At 47.5% G+C, this 16,478-nt stretch overlaps 1 protein-coding gene across 3 annotated transcripts in view; it reads left to right on the top strand.

The window, feature by feature from the left end:
- Positions 1 to 2,920: 2,920 nt before the first annotated feature.
- The window catches only part of MAL2 (mal, T cell differentiation protein 2), a 117,516-nt gene continuing 103,958 nt past the window's right edge, over positions 2,921 to 16,478 (top strand). For all 3 annotated transcript variants that reach the window (XR_013966647.1, XM_080800475.1, XM_080800474.1), the window contains exon 1: positions 2,921 to 3,168. Coding sequence is in view for 2 of the 3 variants with exons in the window: in XM_080800475.1 (XP_080656601.1) it covers positions 3,037 to 3,168 (132 nt within the window). In the remaining variant the exon portion in view is untranslated. The remainder of the gene's footprint in view (positions 3,169 to 16,478) is intronic.

Here is a 16,478-nt window from a genome sequence, read left to right as displayed (position 1 = left end):
AGCAATGTATAGAACACAGGGAAAGGAACGAGACTGTTAGAGTATTCGTTGTGGCAGGGAATAGTATCCTGAGATAGAAGAAGGACAGTGGGGATAGAGAGAAGTGATACATGCTAGAGAATAAGGTGGTAGAACTAAGAGACCTCATAACATTAAATATGTGGCATGAGAAGAGCTACCCAGGGAAACACCCAGATGTTTGTCTTGGATAACTGGATTGACAGCCTTGTTTTCAATGAAACAAGTATTACTGGTTAGATGTCCCAAAACTCCCTGTAAAGTAAGAGAAAGTAGGGACAGATGGAATGGTTTAGATTTGGTTTTTTATTCATTGGACATATTGCCTACTGTGCCAGGCTTATATATAAGGAAAGGGAAAGAAGCTATGGGAGAGTAAGCAAGACAAGGAGTGGGGAGGGGTGGCAACAGAAAGTGACAACCTCAGGAATCCCTAAGGCCCAGTCCAGGTTAGATAACATGAATTAGTAGTGGGAACAAGAGTCTTGATGATGACATTCTTTCAGCACCCCTGGGTGCTGTGAAAGTAGACTCAGAGAAAAGAGGTAGAGATGGTGGGTTGAACCCCAGCTGCAGAGTATGGGGGCAGTGTGGATAAATCTATAATAAGGTACAAGATGGGAGACAATATCTGGGACTAATACAAGCATCTAAAATGCCTTCCCATGAGCACAGAGTGGGACCAATGAGAGAATAAAGAGAGAGTGAAAGGCTGGAGGCCAATGGACTGAGAATGGAGAGTTTGGTGCATAGGAGACAGCCATCAGAGAGAATGTCAGCGTTCACGGGAATGACCGTAGTGAAATTCCAACAAGGTGGGTCCAGATGTGATTTCACCTCATTGAAGCTAGCAAGTGTTTGGAGGCAAGATTGTTGAAAGTATTGTGGGTATGAATGATGACATTCCAAACAAGGGTGTCCATAGAAAGCCTATGAAGAAGGTAAAAGTCACTCTGGAAGTCAGTAATGGCAACAGGATGGGGGAAGAGCAGAAAAGTGAACCTGTTAAGAGCTTGTAGTCATTTGTGTAGAGGAAGGGACACACTTGGTGGGGTGGGGTGGGGGTGGGGATGAGTGCTTTCCTTCCTTGGAGTCTAGAGGTGTTGCTTTCATTAGAAGGAAATTCAAATCATCAAGAGAAAACAGGTTTGGGTAGTGATCATGAGAAGGGAAACCATTCTAGGAAGGAATTCGTTTTCAAGCAAATAATATGTTACAATAATAGAAGAGGACTCAAGGACAATTCTTTTCATTCCACTGGTCATTGCGGCAGCAGGTAGAAGAGGGAAAGCAGGGATACTCGGGATACATGGTATATAGCAAGGAAGGTGCTGGAAGGGACACAGTGGAAAATTTTCCCCTTCGTGGCAATTTTTTAAACATGCCCAATTGAGGCTTTCTCAGTCATTCATATTTCTGGAAACTCCAAAGTCATTTTAAGTTTATTCATTAAAATCTGGGGGTCCATCATAGTTGCCGAGCATCTCCACGATAAAATTCTTTGAAGAGATCTTTCCTTTGAATGTTCTTAAAGTGCTTATAAAGAAACATTGGGCAGAAAATACAATATGATACAATACAATACAATACAATACAATACAATACAATACACAGGAAGATTATTCCTTCCCTCTCAGGGTCTGAACACAGAGAGAGATCACTGACGAAATCAGTGCAGAAAACTTTAAATTTCCTAGTAACTAGTGCACGTTAAATATCAGAAAGTGATGACTAATAGGAGGAATAGACAAAAGGTTTCACCCACACCCTGTTTTGTGGTTCTTGCTCTAATCCTGCCTCCACACCTATGAGTTTCACTTATTAAAACAGTAAAGAGGTAGAATGACTAAAATCTGCTGACCAGTGCATGTAGCTTTACACAGTCCCTTAAAGGCTAGTACTGACAGACAAGATCAGTATTCCATTTGGAGAATGCCTGATGATGTTAGCTAATATTTTTTTTCCAGTATGATCTACCTGTGTATGCTGGTATGTGTACTTTTGTTTATATTCGGCAGATCTTTGAGAAGATCAATCTCACATCCTTTATTTAACTTACAAAATGTTGATATTAAAATTAAAGGTAAAATGGGGATAAATTGGGGCAGGGAATCTAAACTATACATAGCATCCTTTTTTTAAAGTCCATTTAAGTGTTTAAGAGACAACAGCAATTTATAAGTTGCAGACAGGTAAAAACAAATAATCAAAGTTTTATGCGGAAAATATAGCCTATGCAACACCATGTGTACACAGAGCATGATATGTGTATGCGTAAAAATTTAAAAAAAATAGCAGTCATCATATCAGCTGCCATTAAAGGGGCGCTGACCATGCGCTAAGCTCTTTCCATGTTAATGTAATCTGGGCAATCACAGGGGGTAAATACCCGTACCCCCATTTCACAGATGAGCACACCACCGACGCACAAAGAAGCCAGTTACCTGTCCAGCGTCCACCGCCACTGGGGCTGAGCCAGCTGACTCTGTCCTAGTGGTATTTTTAAAAACTCCTACTAGAGACCCATTTAAGGCAGATCCGCTTCACTTGTTAGGTGTGACTGGTGACCTTGATTTTACCTTCTGGGTCACAACTTCAAGACCTGTCTGGTAGTTAAGTTCAGAAAAGTGGGGTAGGGTAGTTGTGAGACTGGGGGACGGGGGGAAGGGCAGGTGGAAACCAAGAGGAGGGATATAAGAAACAACTAAAGAGCGGCGCGCTGGCCCGCGAGGGGCGCGCGGAGCGGAGCAGAAAGGACCGCGCCAGGTGGCCGCCGCACCTGTGCACGTGACGGGCGCGGGCTGGTGGCCGTGGCGGGCTCACCTGGGCCCACGTGACAGGGCGGGGCCCCGCGCGGCTCGAGGCAGCGCGGCCACGCCCCCTCCCGCGCGGCGCGCCCGGACCCCGCGGACCCGAGCGGCAGCGGCGGCGGCGGCGGCGGCGGCGGCGGGAGCCCGGGCGGCCGAGGCGGGCGGAGGGAGGCGGCGGCTCGCGGAGACGCAGAGCGGCAGCGGCAGCATGTCGGCCGGCGGAGCGCCAGTCCCGCCGCCCCCGAACCCCGCCGTGTCCTTCCCGGCGCCCCGGATTACTCTGCCCTCCGGTCCGGACATCCTGCGGACCTACTCGGGTGCCTTCGTCTGCCTGGAGATTGTAAGTGGGGCAGCCTCGGTGACCGTCGCGCCGGGGGGAGCGAGGGAGGGTGGCGGCACCCTTGCTCCCGGGGCTGTCTCCCTCTGCGCGCGCCCCAGCTCCCTTCCCCTCGACGTGGCCTGTACCTGCGCCCCTCCTGGGGTTCTGCCCTCTCCCTGCCTGGCGCCGCCCGAACCGGGGCCCACTCGCCTGGCACCTGTTACGCTGGCACCTGCTCGCCCGCTGGCGACAGAAATCGCCCCGAGAGAGCGAGCAGACAGCCCGGCGGGGCCCCGGATTGGGGACTTTCGGAGGGGAAGGGTGTTTCGGCTTGGGGCACTGCCCGAGACCCCCGGCGGCTTGGCCAGGGGCCGCGCTTGGCTAGAGCTAGAGCAGGCGCTCTGGGCCTCGCCTGTTGCTAACCTGCCATTTTGTTGGGGGGTGCAAAGGTGTAGCCAGCCGGTGATTGAGTGACCTGGAGGCCGCCACGATGTGAAAAGCCGAGGCGGGAGGTACCAGGAAGAGAAGGCGGGCTTAAGATCTGGGCTCCCCGCCCCCCCCCCCACCCCTTGCCATTATTAGTGCCCTTTGGATTGGGGAGAGGAGCAGGGTTTAGGAGGCAGGGCAGGGAAAAAGGTCAAGTATGAACCGTGCCCTTGGCAGTTTCTAACGCAGCGGGTGCGAGAGCGGCAGAGGAAACGTGGCTGTCAAGTTCCTCGCTTCCCACCTTCGCACCTTCTGGCTTCTAGTGGACCTGTGCCCCTCCACACCTTCTCAGCACACTTGCCTGGGTCTAGGTGAAGGTGAGGTCACCTGGCCTGACCGGCAACCTTATTGGGCTAGAGACTTAAACTTTTTGGAGGCAATTTTATGGAGTTGGAAGCTTTTGGAACTCATTGTGGACCAGGGGAAATGTGCAAACATAAATTGGGCAACTCAGGGTTGCATCATCGCCTGAGAAAGGCAAATCCAGAGCGCAGGGCTCTGCCCTTCCTGGAGGCTGATGTTGTTTGGTGGGTCAGGAGTTTTCATCTCCCTTCCCTCACCTGTTCCTTTGAGTTTGCATAACCTGGATTTGGTCGCTTCAGTTTCACTTTTGTGCTCCTGGGGCTGGAACGCCTTGTGAGCATTGGTTTTCTGCCCTATTATGCTAAGGTGGCTAAGGCGTGCTAAGTTAAGTTTAGCTCAGATTTGAATCTGAAAAAGGAGACAAGGGAGTTACAGGCTACGCCATCAGTAATCGGATCGTGATGGCGAGGCTGGAAGAGGCTGGTTTGAGTCTGAGCCCAGTTCAGAAGCATCTGAGTACTTGGGATGAGGCACAGGCATCCATGTGAGAAGAGTAGGGAGAGGATGGCACCGGGCCCGGGCTCTGCTGGGTGTGGGGGAGATGCGCTCGAAACAGTAGGATCTGGGGAGAAAGCTTGTGTAAGTTCTGGGCTGCTTCACTGCCATGTTTCTCAAACTCCAGTTGTTTGCATACCTCTTTTACAAGTTTTTGCCAAATCCGCATTCCACCTGTTCTAGAATTTACAGAATGTTCACTTCAATTCCCTTCCTAAACTTTAGCACCTACTTTAAGCCTCATCCTAAACAATAAGACACATGAGTCCTCAACTTTGATATACTGGGGGTATTTTTCTAATATTTACTCAAAGATATATATTTACACATGTATGTATATATGTAAGGATAGGTAAGGGTACCTGTATGTATATATGGAGCATATATACAGAGACGGCTTCTCCGTGTGCTGTCGAATCAAATCCTGTCTCAAGGATCATCTATGGTCTTATCACACTTTTGGAAATGTCGCCTAATTCTGATGGGAAAAAGTGGAAGTGATTTATTCTACTGTGTTTCCCCTCCCCTGCCCCCATATTTCTTTATGGGACCAAGAAGTTAGTTCTCCACTCTGCTGTACTTAATTACTAGGGAAGCTTTTAAAAATATGGTGACTGGCTCAGACTAATTAAATTGGAATCTCTGGGGTTGGTGGGGGGGGGGGGTTGCCCAGAGTCAGCCAGGTTCTTCTAAAAGCTCCCTAGAGATTCTGGGGTACAGTCATGGCTGGGAACCGCCAAGAGTGGTTTTTATCAGCGGTCTTTATCGGGGCCATGGATAAGACAGCTCTCATGCAAGTATGAATTTTCTCCCTGTGCAAGAGCTTCTACCCCTCCCCATTCTAGCAGGGACCCAGGCTCCCAGAAATAGCCAGACTTTCCTCTTATCTCTTCATTTCGTCTGGCTTCTTACTGCAGAAACAAGTCTCAGACCCTTACCTACATAGAATAGCATCACTTCCAAAAGCTTTGTCAGTTTACTTTTCCCTTATTATGCCCAAACATATGTGATGGTTAAAATCTAGGTCTCCCTTGCCTCTTTTACTCGAATATCATCCTCCCTCCTCCCCAACCCACCCCCGCAAAAGTAAAATAACCGAAATCATCCAATGAAACTGGTGACCTCAGAGAAACACAGACCTCATTGTGAGTCAAACTAGAGCTCCTTCTTGGCCCTTCCTCTTCCACACTGCTTAGAGATATTGGGTTATACGCCCTAAGAGAGCAGAGATCAAACTTGCTCAGAAAATTCAGTCTCACAGATGGTGGACAAAATTACTGGGGTGAGCACTGAGTAATGTGTAGAATTGTTGAGTCCCTATGTCGTACGCCTGAAACTAATATACCATTATATGTCAACTATACTTCAGTGTAAATTCTTTCGAATTTTACATGAAGAATTCAATCTCAATCCCCCTTATTAGACCATTCATAATCTCTCAAGTGTAAGCCATTTGTTGAGCAATCTTTCAAAAGATGCAAACAGCGCCCCCCCAGGCAGCACCAGGTAAGGCCATTTATAGCACTGGCTCTGTAGGTAGAGAACATTGCAACCACATACACGGCATGCTTTTTCGGGATAGGTGTGTCCCATTGCCAGATAGATGGATTGTCAGCCCCTCAGTTTTTGCACCGAGCTATGCTTGCCACGAAGAGCTTAATGCTAAGTTATTTTTGCAGTGAGGGAAAACATCACCCTCAAAGTTTCATTTTCAAATTCTCTCATGTTTTCCTGAATTAATGTTTTCTAAGCCATTTGTCAGGTATGTATTGAATACCTGCTTTGTGCAAAGCACTCTTCCAGGACAAAAAGATGCTTAACCCTTCTTCACCTGGAAGAGCATACAACCTCGTTGAGATGGTATGCATAAAAATAACTACCATTCAAGGAAGATGAAAGTATGGAGAGTGAGTTGGAGCTAAAGTGTTTTCCAGGCAGGTCTGTTCATAAGAAAATGACACTGGAGCAGCTATACTATTGGGCTGAATAAGATACTTCGGGTCCCTGTCCTCAATTTATCTTGTATAATGCACAAAAAAAGATCAGATGTAACAGTATTAAACATGGAAAGGAATAAAGGTCAATGTATTGAATTCAGTGTGTTTCATGGTTTTGGTGTTTGAGAAACTGCCCATGTTCCCCAAGATATTCATTAACGTTTTTCTTTATGGGAGATATTCTAGGACTCTTATTCACATGCTTCAACCTGCAGTGTTGCGGATGTCTGAGTAATTTTCAGTTATTCAAGAAATAATTAAGAATCTGCTGTGCATCAGGCCTTATTTTATGCCCTGGAAATAGGATAGCTCCTACCCTTAAGTGATTCCTATATACTGAAGTATAAAGTCAAGAAAGAATTACAGTGCTGTGTTTGAAGTGGTAAAATTAGTTCCTGAAAAGTACTATTGAAAAACAGGGTAGAGGGGCACCTGGGTGGCTCAGTCCATTAAGCATCTGACTTTAGTTCATGTCATGATCTCTGGATCCTGGGATTGAGCCCAGCTTTGGGCTCTCCGCTCAGCAGGGACTCTGCTTCTCCCTCTGCCCCTCTCCCCCGTGGTGCCCATTGGCACAGGAGCACTTTCTCTCTCCTCAAATAAATAAAATCTTAAAAAAGAAAAAGAAAAACAGGGTACAGCATCTCTGGCCACTGAGGAGTCCAGAACAGAAAGCTTGAACAGAATGGTGACATTTGAGTTTAGTCTTAAATGATGAATAGATGAATTCAATATACAGAAAAAGTGGGGAAGAAAATTCCAGGTAGAAACGAGGGCATGTGTAAACCCTCAAGACAAGACAGACCGTGGCATGAGGGTTCTAGCAGTTGTTAGTTTGTTTTGGTTTTTTACAGAACTTGTGGGAAGGAGGCAGAAGGAGAATGAGCAGGTAGGGCTCGAGTTGTGATGTGCTGGGAAACAATAGGCCAGGGCACAGGATGGGGAGCTGCTGACCGACGGGGGCAAGCACGACCATACTTGTGTTTTAGAGATCTTTGCGGAATGAGGCTTGGTTATAAAACAGAGGGAAGGCAGAGAGATCAGCTCCGGGGCTTGTGTCAGTGGTTTGAAGGAGGGATAATGACAACTTGACAAATGAAAGAAATAGAGAAGGGGAGAGACAGATCTGACGTTTGGAAGGTCAACCAAGTACGCAAAGTGTGGCTTGTCCTGAAATGATACTAGACCAGGCTTAAATATAAGATGTAACTCCAAGGAATTATGCCAGGAAAACAAATGTTAATGAGTGGATGATGGGGAGGGTGGGGATGGGGGGGGGGCTCCGAGGCAGGCATGTGCAGTCATGCAGAACAATCTGTGGAAGGGATTTCAGGTTATTTTCAGCCCAGAGCTTTGACACTGGGCTAACATATGAATGGTCAGATGTACAGAGTTTCCTTTTCTTGCCCAGAAAATAGATTTGAGTTGCACAGGGACACTGTGCGTTGGCAGTGGTGAAGAGCGGCTCTTCCAGCATAGGTACCCGTCTCTAAAAGGGTTTTAATTCTATAAGCAAGATCTTCCCTTTACCTCTGGGTTAAAAATCTCCAGCCATGGGTAAAGAGTCCTTAACATTTCATAAGGGAAAATAAACTGATGCCGCTGCCAAAACATTATTTTCGCCGGTCGTTTGCCCCTGACTGGCAGCCCTGTACGGAGCATGAAGAATGGCAGTACGGAACACTTGGAATCAGGTTCCTGAATGTCTTGACCTCGAGCTCCAAAGGAAAAGGTCAAGGAGAGGAGATTGGTTTTGCAGAACCCTGTAGAAACATTGTAGCTGGTGGTAAGAGCCCTGAACATGATATATTTGAGTTGACGTGTCTGAATAGGGAAGACTGTGTAATGACAAAGGGTGGGAACAAGGCTGGCGTACACTGAATTGTGCGCGTGCGGCACCTGACAGATGCTGTTGGGTCAGCAGGACAAACTGGACAGCGTGTGAAAATATTCTAGAGAAGTTGGCTGGAGCGGAGAAGGGCAGCTTGGGGGTTGATGTCCCGAGCAACTTTTAAAATGTCATGATTCTTCTCCAGGAATCTGCAGTCTGATCTGAATTTCCTATGTCCTCTTTTATATGAAAGAGTCACCATATATGACATTCTCAACTTTTGTATAATAGCTTCCAGAAGGAGGGAGGTCAAAAAGAGAGAAAGAGTCGATGATTTGTAAGGTTCCTGCTGATGTCAAGGCAGTGGCCTGCATGGACATTTTTAACCTCGGTGATAAGTAGTTACCCACAAACATGAAAAGAGGATTTTTTAAAAAATCAAAGGCAATGATAAGTAAGAATAAAAAGGGGCCAGAACACATTTCTCCCCTATAAGATGTGCTTTCCAGTTTAACATTAGCACCAACTATTTAAGAGACCAAAGTGGAAGTTTGGGTTGGATGGAGAGGAAAACAAAACAGAACAGAACTGTAGTACCAAATTCTTTTAAGCATCCTCAAACACATTTTTATTAAACTTTCAGATGTAAATCTAAAAAGTAAAACTTCTTTTGCATTAGTCTGTTTTGTACAAAGGCCTCTTCTAGGTCTGTTATTTCTCGTTGCTTCCCAGAACCTGTCTTGTTTTCCTTTCTCTGATTTAAAACAAGCGCACCTTGCCAGCTGTACTTACCAGGGCTAGTCCAGGACCAGGACCAGTTTGGATGGAAGTCCGCATGGGGAGAGGGTGGATGGGGATGGATGGAGGGAGCAGGAGGAGGGCATGTGAGCCACAAAACAACCACTACCCTGGTCAAGAGTTCCAGCAGGAATTGCAGTAGAATGGGTGAACTGAACACATTTGGGGTCCGAAGAAGATTGAAAATGGGGTGTCATGAGCTAGACTGGCAAAAGCTGCCAACTTCCCCATAACTTTCCATCCCCGCCTCCTGAGTTCTCTTACAGGGTGGTGGGTGTTGCCAGTAATAACTTAAAAATTGAGAAGTATGTGTTCTTGCTTCGCTGATCTTCATGCCTGTTTTCAAACACCCACCATGTACCAGGGAATGAGCTCGGCTCCAGACAACAGTGTGTTCTGAGCATCTCAAGCTGTACTTCTGTATTTTCTTCTAGAACCGTTCGTGACACACACTGGTGGGTTTTCATTCATTTCCGAAGAGAATGTAGGTGAACCTCTTCTGACAAAGCATTGTCGTGGGCTCTGAGCATAGAGAGATGTTTGAGGCAATGCTGCTGACTCTGACCTCATAATCCAGTGAGCCAAACAGCCAGATGCACCCGTGATTTCAAACCAGTAGTTGTAAGTGCCACAGAAGAGACAAGCAATCAGTAACCACGGAAGCACCAAGGGCTGGCATCCAGCCAGGGGCAACTTTCTGGAAGATCTGCTACCAGCGTTTAGTTATCCAGAGAAAATGTAGGTGGCACATGCTAGGCAGAAGCATGGACCAGTGTGATGGACTCTTGTGCAGGGGATAAGGGATGAGGGGCTGGAGCGCCAGGCTAGGGGAGCTGGAAAAGTTGCAGTGCTGGGAAGAAGGGGGCCTTGGAGAGTTAGCAGCTGTGTTCTCAGGATGGTTATACTCCACTACAGTCATGCCATGACTGAATTTACACATTTATGGGCTACCTTGGAAGCACATCTGTAAGTGGTACATGTTGACTGAAGTATGTGCCCAGTTTAAGAAGTCTTGGTGGGTGCCTGGGTGGCTCAGTCGGTTAAGCATCTGCCTTTAGCCCCGCATGGGGTTCCCTGCTCACTGGAAGGTCTACTTCTCTGTCTCCCTCTGCCTCTCCCCCCTGTTTGTGTTCACATACCTGCTCTCTCTCTCTCTCCTCTCTCTTCCTCTCAAATGAATCAGTAAACTGTTTAAAAAAAAAAAAAAAAACTTGGACTACAGATTGTGTATAAAGAGCTAATAGTAGGTAATCTATTCATTAGATGATGGTCTGAACACATTAAAATTCTTTAACCACGTTGTTTCATTTGCAGATACCCAGTAAGCCAGCATTTATTACAATAGGAGAGGTTACCAAGAAGATAGGATATTCTGAACTTTGGGAGGGGCACAAATGGCTCTGAGATTCTGATGAAAGTTGTGTCCTCAGAAAAATGCAATTAACTACCTGATTGATAGGGAATCAACCCTCCCACCTCCAGCAAGCCAGTCCACAGCAGGAGGATAGAAAACCCTGCTCTAGAAGGAACACTAACCTTTGAGGGAGTTACAATAGCATAGCGTCAAGAGTGTAGGCTCTGGAAACCAGTTGCCAAGTTCAAGTCCCATTTCCAACAGTTATTAACTGTGTAACTTAGGGCAAGTTTTTAAAGCCTGTCTACTTCGACTTATCTGTAAAATGGGAATAAAATGGTAATCACGTCTCAGAGTTTGTGTGGATTAAATTGGTACAAATGAAACCTTTAGAGCAGTTCTTGGGGCATAAGCATTTGATAAATGCTGGCTGATACTTCTCTTATCCTTATCAGCTTCAACCTCTCACTCAAGCTAAGTCTATAAACCAAATGAAGAGATAGTTTTTTCCCCCTCCAGGTTGCTGATTGGTTCATCACTGCTACAGTGGTGAAAAGCTCGATCTATAAATAGCAGGAAAATCGGAAAGAAAGGGTTATATGTCAGGCACAGGAAGCTCTAAATAATGAAGTATTTCTCCTTAGGGGTAGTCTAACCAGTCCTTCATACCTTCAGATTCATTTACCTTTGCCTGTTCTCATTCCAAACATTGACTAAAAATAGGTCAGAGTAGGCACTGGCGTGTTTACCTAGTTTTAAGTCCAACTTGGAGGGTGCAGTTCGGTGAGATGTGTAGAGGAAAACCTCCACGGCTTGCTTACGGGAAGGCGGCATGGCAGTCACACCCTTGAGGGCTGCAGGAGCCAAGCTACAGTGACGAGCAGATGGTTCGCCACCAAGGAGGGCAGGGGTTTTCGGACTGTGTGGCGATCGAGTAATTGCAGCCCAGCGCACACTTGAGCACTCAAGGCATCTGCCAGGATCGCCTGAATTGCAGCTCAGAGAGAGGGTAAGGGGGGAACCGAGTCCCAGGGGAAGGCGGACACCTACTTCTAGGAAACGTTGGCCTTTGCAACATACCTGGAAGTCCGGTCCTTTTTCTTGGTAGAGCTTGGGGTCCAGAGGCATGAGCCCCAACTTATTACTTCCCGAAAGAAATGTCAAAATGGGGTGCATTGGGGGAATTTGGTATGTAAGTGTCAGACTTTCTAGGGCACTGGAAAGGGATGGAAGGCGGTGATAGACAAGAGGTCAGAATGTGGATTCAGATCTGAGAGGGGAGAACGTGGGGGCGGACAAAGCAATCTGCCCCTCCCCACAGCGTGTGTACCGCCCGTTGCTAGGATATTTTACCAGCTGTTCTCCTGCAGATTTTAACCATTTCTGTGCTCAAAAAACAAGGCTCCCTCCAGAGTCGCCTGTACCGAACCGGATGCAAATGGTTACAGTGTGGCTGGTAAACGCTCTCGGCGGCTTAGTAAACGCCCGGAATTAGATGGACAGTGGTCGTGTTATGAAAGGATCAGTTTTTAAACTTGGAGCCAGCTTGGGAGGCCCAGGGATAAAAGGTAGATTTTGGCAAAAGGAAATCCTGAAGCGAGGAAGAAAGGACTGTGTCAGAGCCCAGTCACCCCTGTACGACATGACTGTCTTGCAGTGAAGAAGGCGGGTCTCCCTGGTGGCCTCGCTTCTGTTCTCTAGCCCATCCCTGCAGCCTTCCCAAAGCTGCCACGGAGAGCTGGACTTTAGCCTGGATCTCACAGACTCACTGAGCCAGGAATGGGGGGGGGGGGGGGAGGGGAGGGAGGGGGGTGCTGATAGAGTGGGAGGGGCACTCATACACCTTCCTCCCTCCCCTGCCCCATTCCCCTGCAACACACACACCACCCATGAGGAGGCCAATCTGTTCTCTTTTTGTGTAAGTGTTCCTTTTCCTTCCCAAGGCTTTGAGGTGTTGCAAGGGCTGTGATTTTGAGTATGACAAGAATGGTTCATCTCTACTGTTTCACATCAGCATCCGCTGTCCAAGCCCTGTCTACCTCGAAAGCCTGCTTCCAAACCTGCCTCCCCTGCCTCCCCTGGCTCCCCTGGCTCCCCTGCCCTCCTGTCCCCCCGCCCCCCCTGCCTCCCCTGCCCCCTCCACCCCCACTACCCTTGCCTCCCCTGCCTCCCCTGCCCTCCTGTCCCCCAGATCCCCCTGCCTCCCCTGTCCCCCTGCCCCCTGCTTCCCTCACCTCCCCTGCCTCCCTTGACTTCCCTGCCTCCCTCGCTTCCCCTACCTCCCTCTCTCCTCCCACTCTGTTTCTTCTCTCCTCTCCCGGTCTCTCAGAGCACAGTGTGTGGAGCTCTTTTTATAGTATTCACCACAATCTGCTCCTGAATCAGATTCGATGGTGTCTATTTCTCCCTAATCTAGAGCTCCTGGAGACAGAACCTGGCCTTTTTTTTTTTTTTTTTTTTTTTTTTTTTCGTTTTTCCCGAAGTATTCTCCTACAGTGCCTGGTGGGAGATTTGAGGCCAACCAGTTTGAGGTCCAGTTGGAGTTTATGAAATGTTTCTTTAATTCCAGGGAATCATATAGCCCTTCCTCAGAGAGTCAGGTTACCGTAATCCCTGTGTCCTATAATTATGTTTTTCTGTCTGTGGAGTCTGCTTGCCTCTGATAAACGTGGCCAGTTTATAACCCATGTACTCACACCTCGCTTCGCAATAAACAACTCTTTAATAATAGATATTTAATAGCAATGCATATTTCTTAAGTAATATTTAAAGTAGCGTAAGTTATTTATAGTGGGAGAGTAAGAGAAGGTTACCAGGAAGATGATGCTGAGAAAAAAAGGAAAGATTTGAAGATCTTACCACCTTCAAATATTTAGTAAACAGTACGAAAGAGTAGAGAATCTTTTTATCGGGAACATTATTTCTTTCATAGCTACTAAATAAGGTTGTGGCTAAATTTTTAAAATATGCATTCATATTCGTGATTTGGACTTATTTCGTGAAACTTTCTGGGTTGATTGTTAATTTTTTTAAATTTTTTTTTAATTTGAAATTAGGACTTCAGATATACCAACAACCACAATTATAAATTGATTAGATTGGGGGGCGCTTGGGTGGCTCAGTGGGTTAAAGCCTCTGCCTTCGGCTCAGGTCATGATCCCAGGGTCCTGGGATCGAGCCCCGCATCGGGCTCTCTGCTCAGCGGGGAGCCTGCTTCCTCCCTTTACTCTCTCTGCCTGCCTCTGCCTACTGTGATCTCTGTCTGTCAAATAAATAAATAAAATCTTTTTAAAAAAATAAATAAATTGATTAGATTGGTGCTGCTGTTATCATACTCAAGTGACAATGTATTGTGCTTTCGAAAATATTTTTCGAAGTGGTAATGGCTTGTACGACTGGGCCTTCATTTAGAAACTTGAATTAATAAAACTTGTGATTTTAATTTTTAGCGCTTTGTGCGATTTGGGTATTATCTTGATACTTAAGAAGCAAGATACACATGATTATTGTTTTTTTTTTTAAGGTTTTATTTATTTTTTTGACAGAGAGAGAGATCACAAGTAGGCAGAGAGGCAGGTAGAGAGAGAGGGGGAAGCAGGCTCCCCGCTGAGCAGAGAGCCCGATGCAGGGCTCGAGCCCAGAACCCTGAGATCATAACCTGAGCTGAAGGCAGAGGCTTAACCCACTGAGCCACCCAGGTGCCCCTTGATTATTGGTTTTTAATATGTAGAGTTCCAGTTGTTCTTGGAAACCTGAAGCTTATTTACAATATTTATTTATAAAACAAATATTGGAGAGCCTTCTGCATGCCATGTCCACATGATATGACCTCCGTGTGTGTGTGTGTGTGTGTGTGGCGGGGGGTGGGAGGGCCTGGGGTCTATTCCCACCGGCGAACTGGAGGTGGCTTCAGCACAGGTGCACAGCCTAGGTTTTTGGCCCACCGCATCTAGCATAGTGCCTGGCTAATAGGAAGGGATCGTTGTGTCAGCGGGGAACTGGCTTAGCGCGCAGAGGCCTGGAAGGCAGCCGGATGCCAGGAGGGTCTCCTAGTGCAGCTGGCCTGGAAGCCAGGCAATCCACTTGCGGTGGTTCTCATCCATGTAACATACCCATGTAGGGAGCTTGCCCAGGGCCCAGGGCGGGCCCCTGGGCGGGGTGGAACTCAGGAAGGCCTTCCGAGATGATGTGCTCTTCAAGATGGGCTCTGAATGGTGGTTTCTCAAATACACGTGGGCAGGGAATGACATTCTGGGCCAGCATATGTCAGGCCGCTCGGAAGTGAAAGCGCTTTGTCTTTGGACTGTGGATTTTTTCTTTAATATGAAATGTGAGGGACTTCATGGGAAGGGACAAAGGCTGAGAAAGACAGGTTAGAGCATGAGGGGCCTGGAATCCCTTGCAAAGGGTATGTAGCCTCTGTGAATTTAGTGGTAGGTTAGAGGAGACCGTGGCGGTTAGGGTCATAAAACTGACCGTCTCGCTGCCGTCATTGTTTCTCCTCCTGTGGTTTCTCCCTCACTCCTAGTTGCCCAAGCCAGGAATCTGAGTTTCTTCCTTACCTTTTCTTTTGCTGTCCTGTCCCCTATCTGATCAGTCACCACCTGCCACAACTTCTCAGTTTCTGTCTAATCCTTTCGCTCCCCTCTGTGCTCCTTGCCTGAGTCTGGGCTGTGCTCTGTGGCTGTAACGGTCTCCTCTGTGGTCCCTCATCCCCGCATTGGTTCCTCTCTGGCCAGAGAGAAGCTTCTGAATACAGACTGGGTCAGGCTAGTTCCTGCTCAGGGGTTCTGTGGCCTCCTGTGGCCCGTGGGAGAAGCTCACCTCCTTGAGTGGATCTGCACCACCCTTCAGCTCAGCCTCCCGCTCTCTCCTCCGGCCGTGCCCCACATGCTACCTGCTGTCCCTGTCATGCTGAGCCCTGCCCCTCAGCTCTGCCACATCCTCTCAGGGCTGGCCTCCTGCCCTGGGACAGCCTTCTCCTCCTGCCATTATATACCTTAACTTTGTCCCTTGGTTTGTTGCTTTCCAGATATGTTTCCTGAGTTTCCAGTTCTGGGTTTTTAGTGCCCTCCATCTGTGAACCTGCAGTGCCCACTGTTTGCCCAATTGTGACATGTTCGAAGCAGCATTTTACTCACTTGTTTAATTGTCTCTTTCCTGAGGTGCCTGGGTGGCTAGGTTCGTTAAGCGTCTGACTCTTGATTTCCACTCAGGTCATGATCTCAGGGTCATGACATTGAGCCCTGCCTCAGGCTCTGCACTCAGTGTGGAGTGTGCTTGAGATTCTCTCTGTCTCTCTCCCTCTGCCCCTTCCCCCATGCTCTCTCAAATAAATAAGTAGACAAATAAATCATTTAAAAAATAAAAAATAAAATAAAATAGTCTCTTTCCTTAAGAGACGGTGAATTCTGTAATGGCAGAAACCAAGTGTAGCATGTAGACCATCTTATTCCCAGCGTCTGGAACAGTGCCTGACAGGCGCTAGGTGTTTACTGAATGTGAGATCTGTGAATATCCAAGGTACCTGTTCCCATGGCCAGCAGGCAGAGGAGTGTCAATAAATTAGGCAGGTTGTGCTTACTACTCTGTACAGCAGCAGCGGCTCTTATCCTACAGATAGGCAGTAATCTCGTGTGTGCAAATGGAGCATGATAAGGGCGAGCACGTGGCCATCAGAAGTGACAGGTTAGAAAGTTATGGCTGATCTTGGCTGATAAACTCTCGGAGAAGCGGTGAGTGCAGAAGCCAGTGGTTTGAAGAGTCAGAGCTCATGGGTCAGAGGTGGGGACCAAGCAGAGATGAAGTTTGAGAAATGGTTGACCGGAGAGGAAATTAGTAGAGAGGCAGCAGCATCAAACAGAGATACTTTTAGGTAATGAAAGGATTCTGTGTCTGTTCATGGGCTGAGGATGAGAGTCCGACACAAAGGCAGGTGCAGAGACAGGGGTGGCCCTGGGTCTGACCTGTCAGCCGAAGCCCTGGCCTTGCCCCGGAGGGAAGCTGG

This window comes from Martes martes (assembly GCF_963455335.1).
Source record: "Martes martes genome assembly, chromosome: 4".
In the NCBI taxonomy this organism is placed as follows: Eukaryota; Metazoa; Chordata; class Mammalia; order Carnivora; family Mustelidae; genus Martes; species Martes martes.
The sequence above is the reverse complement of the archived record's forward strand: the minus strand, read 5'-3'. Positions and strand labels throughout refer to the sequence as shown.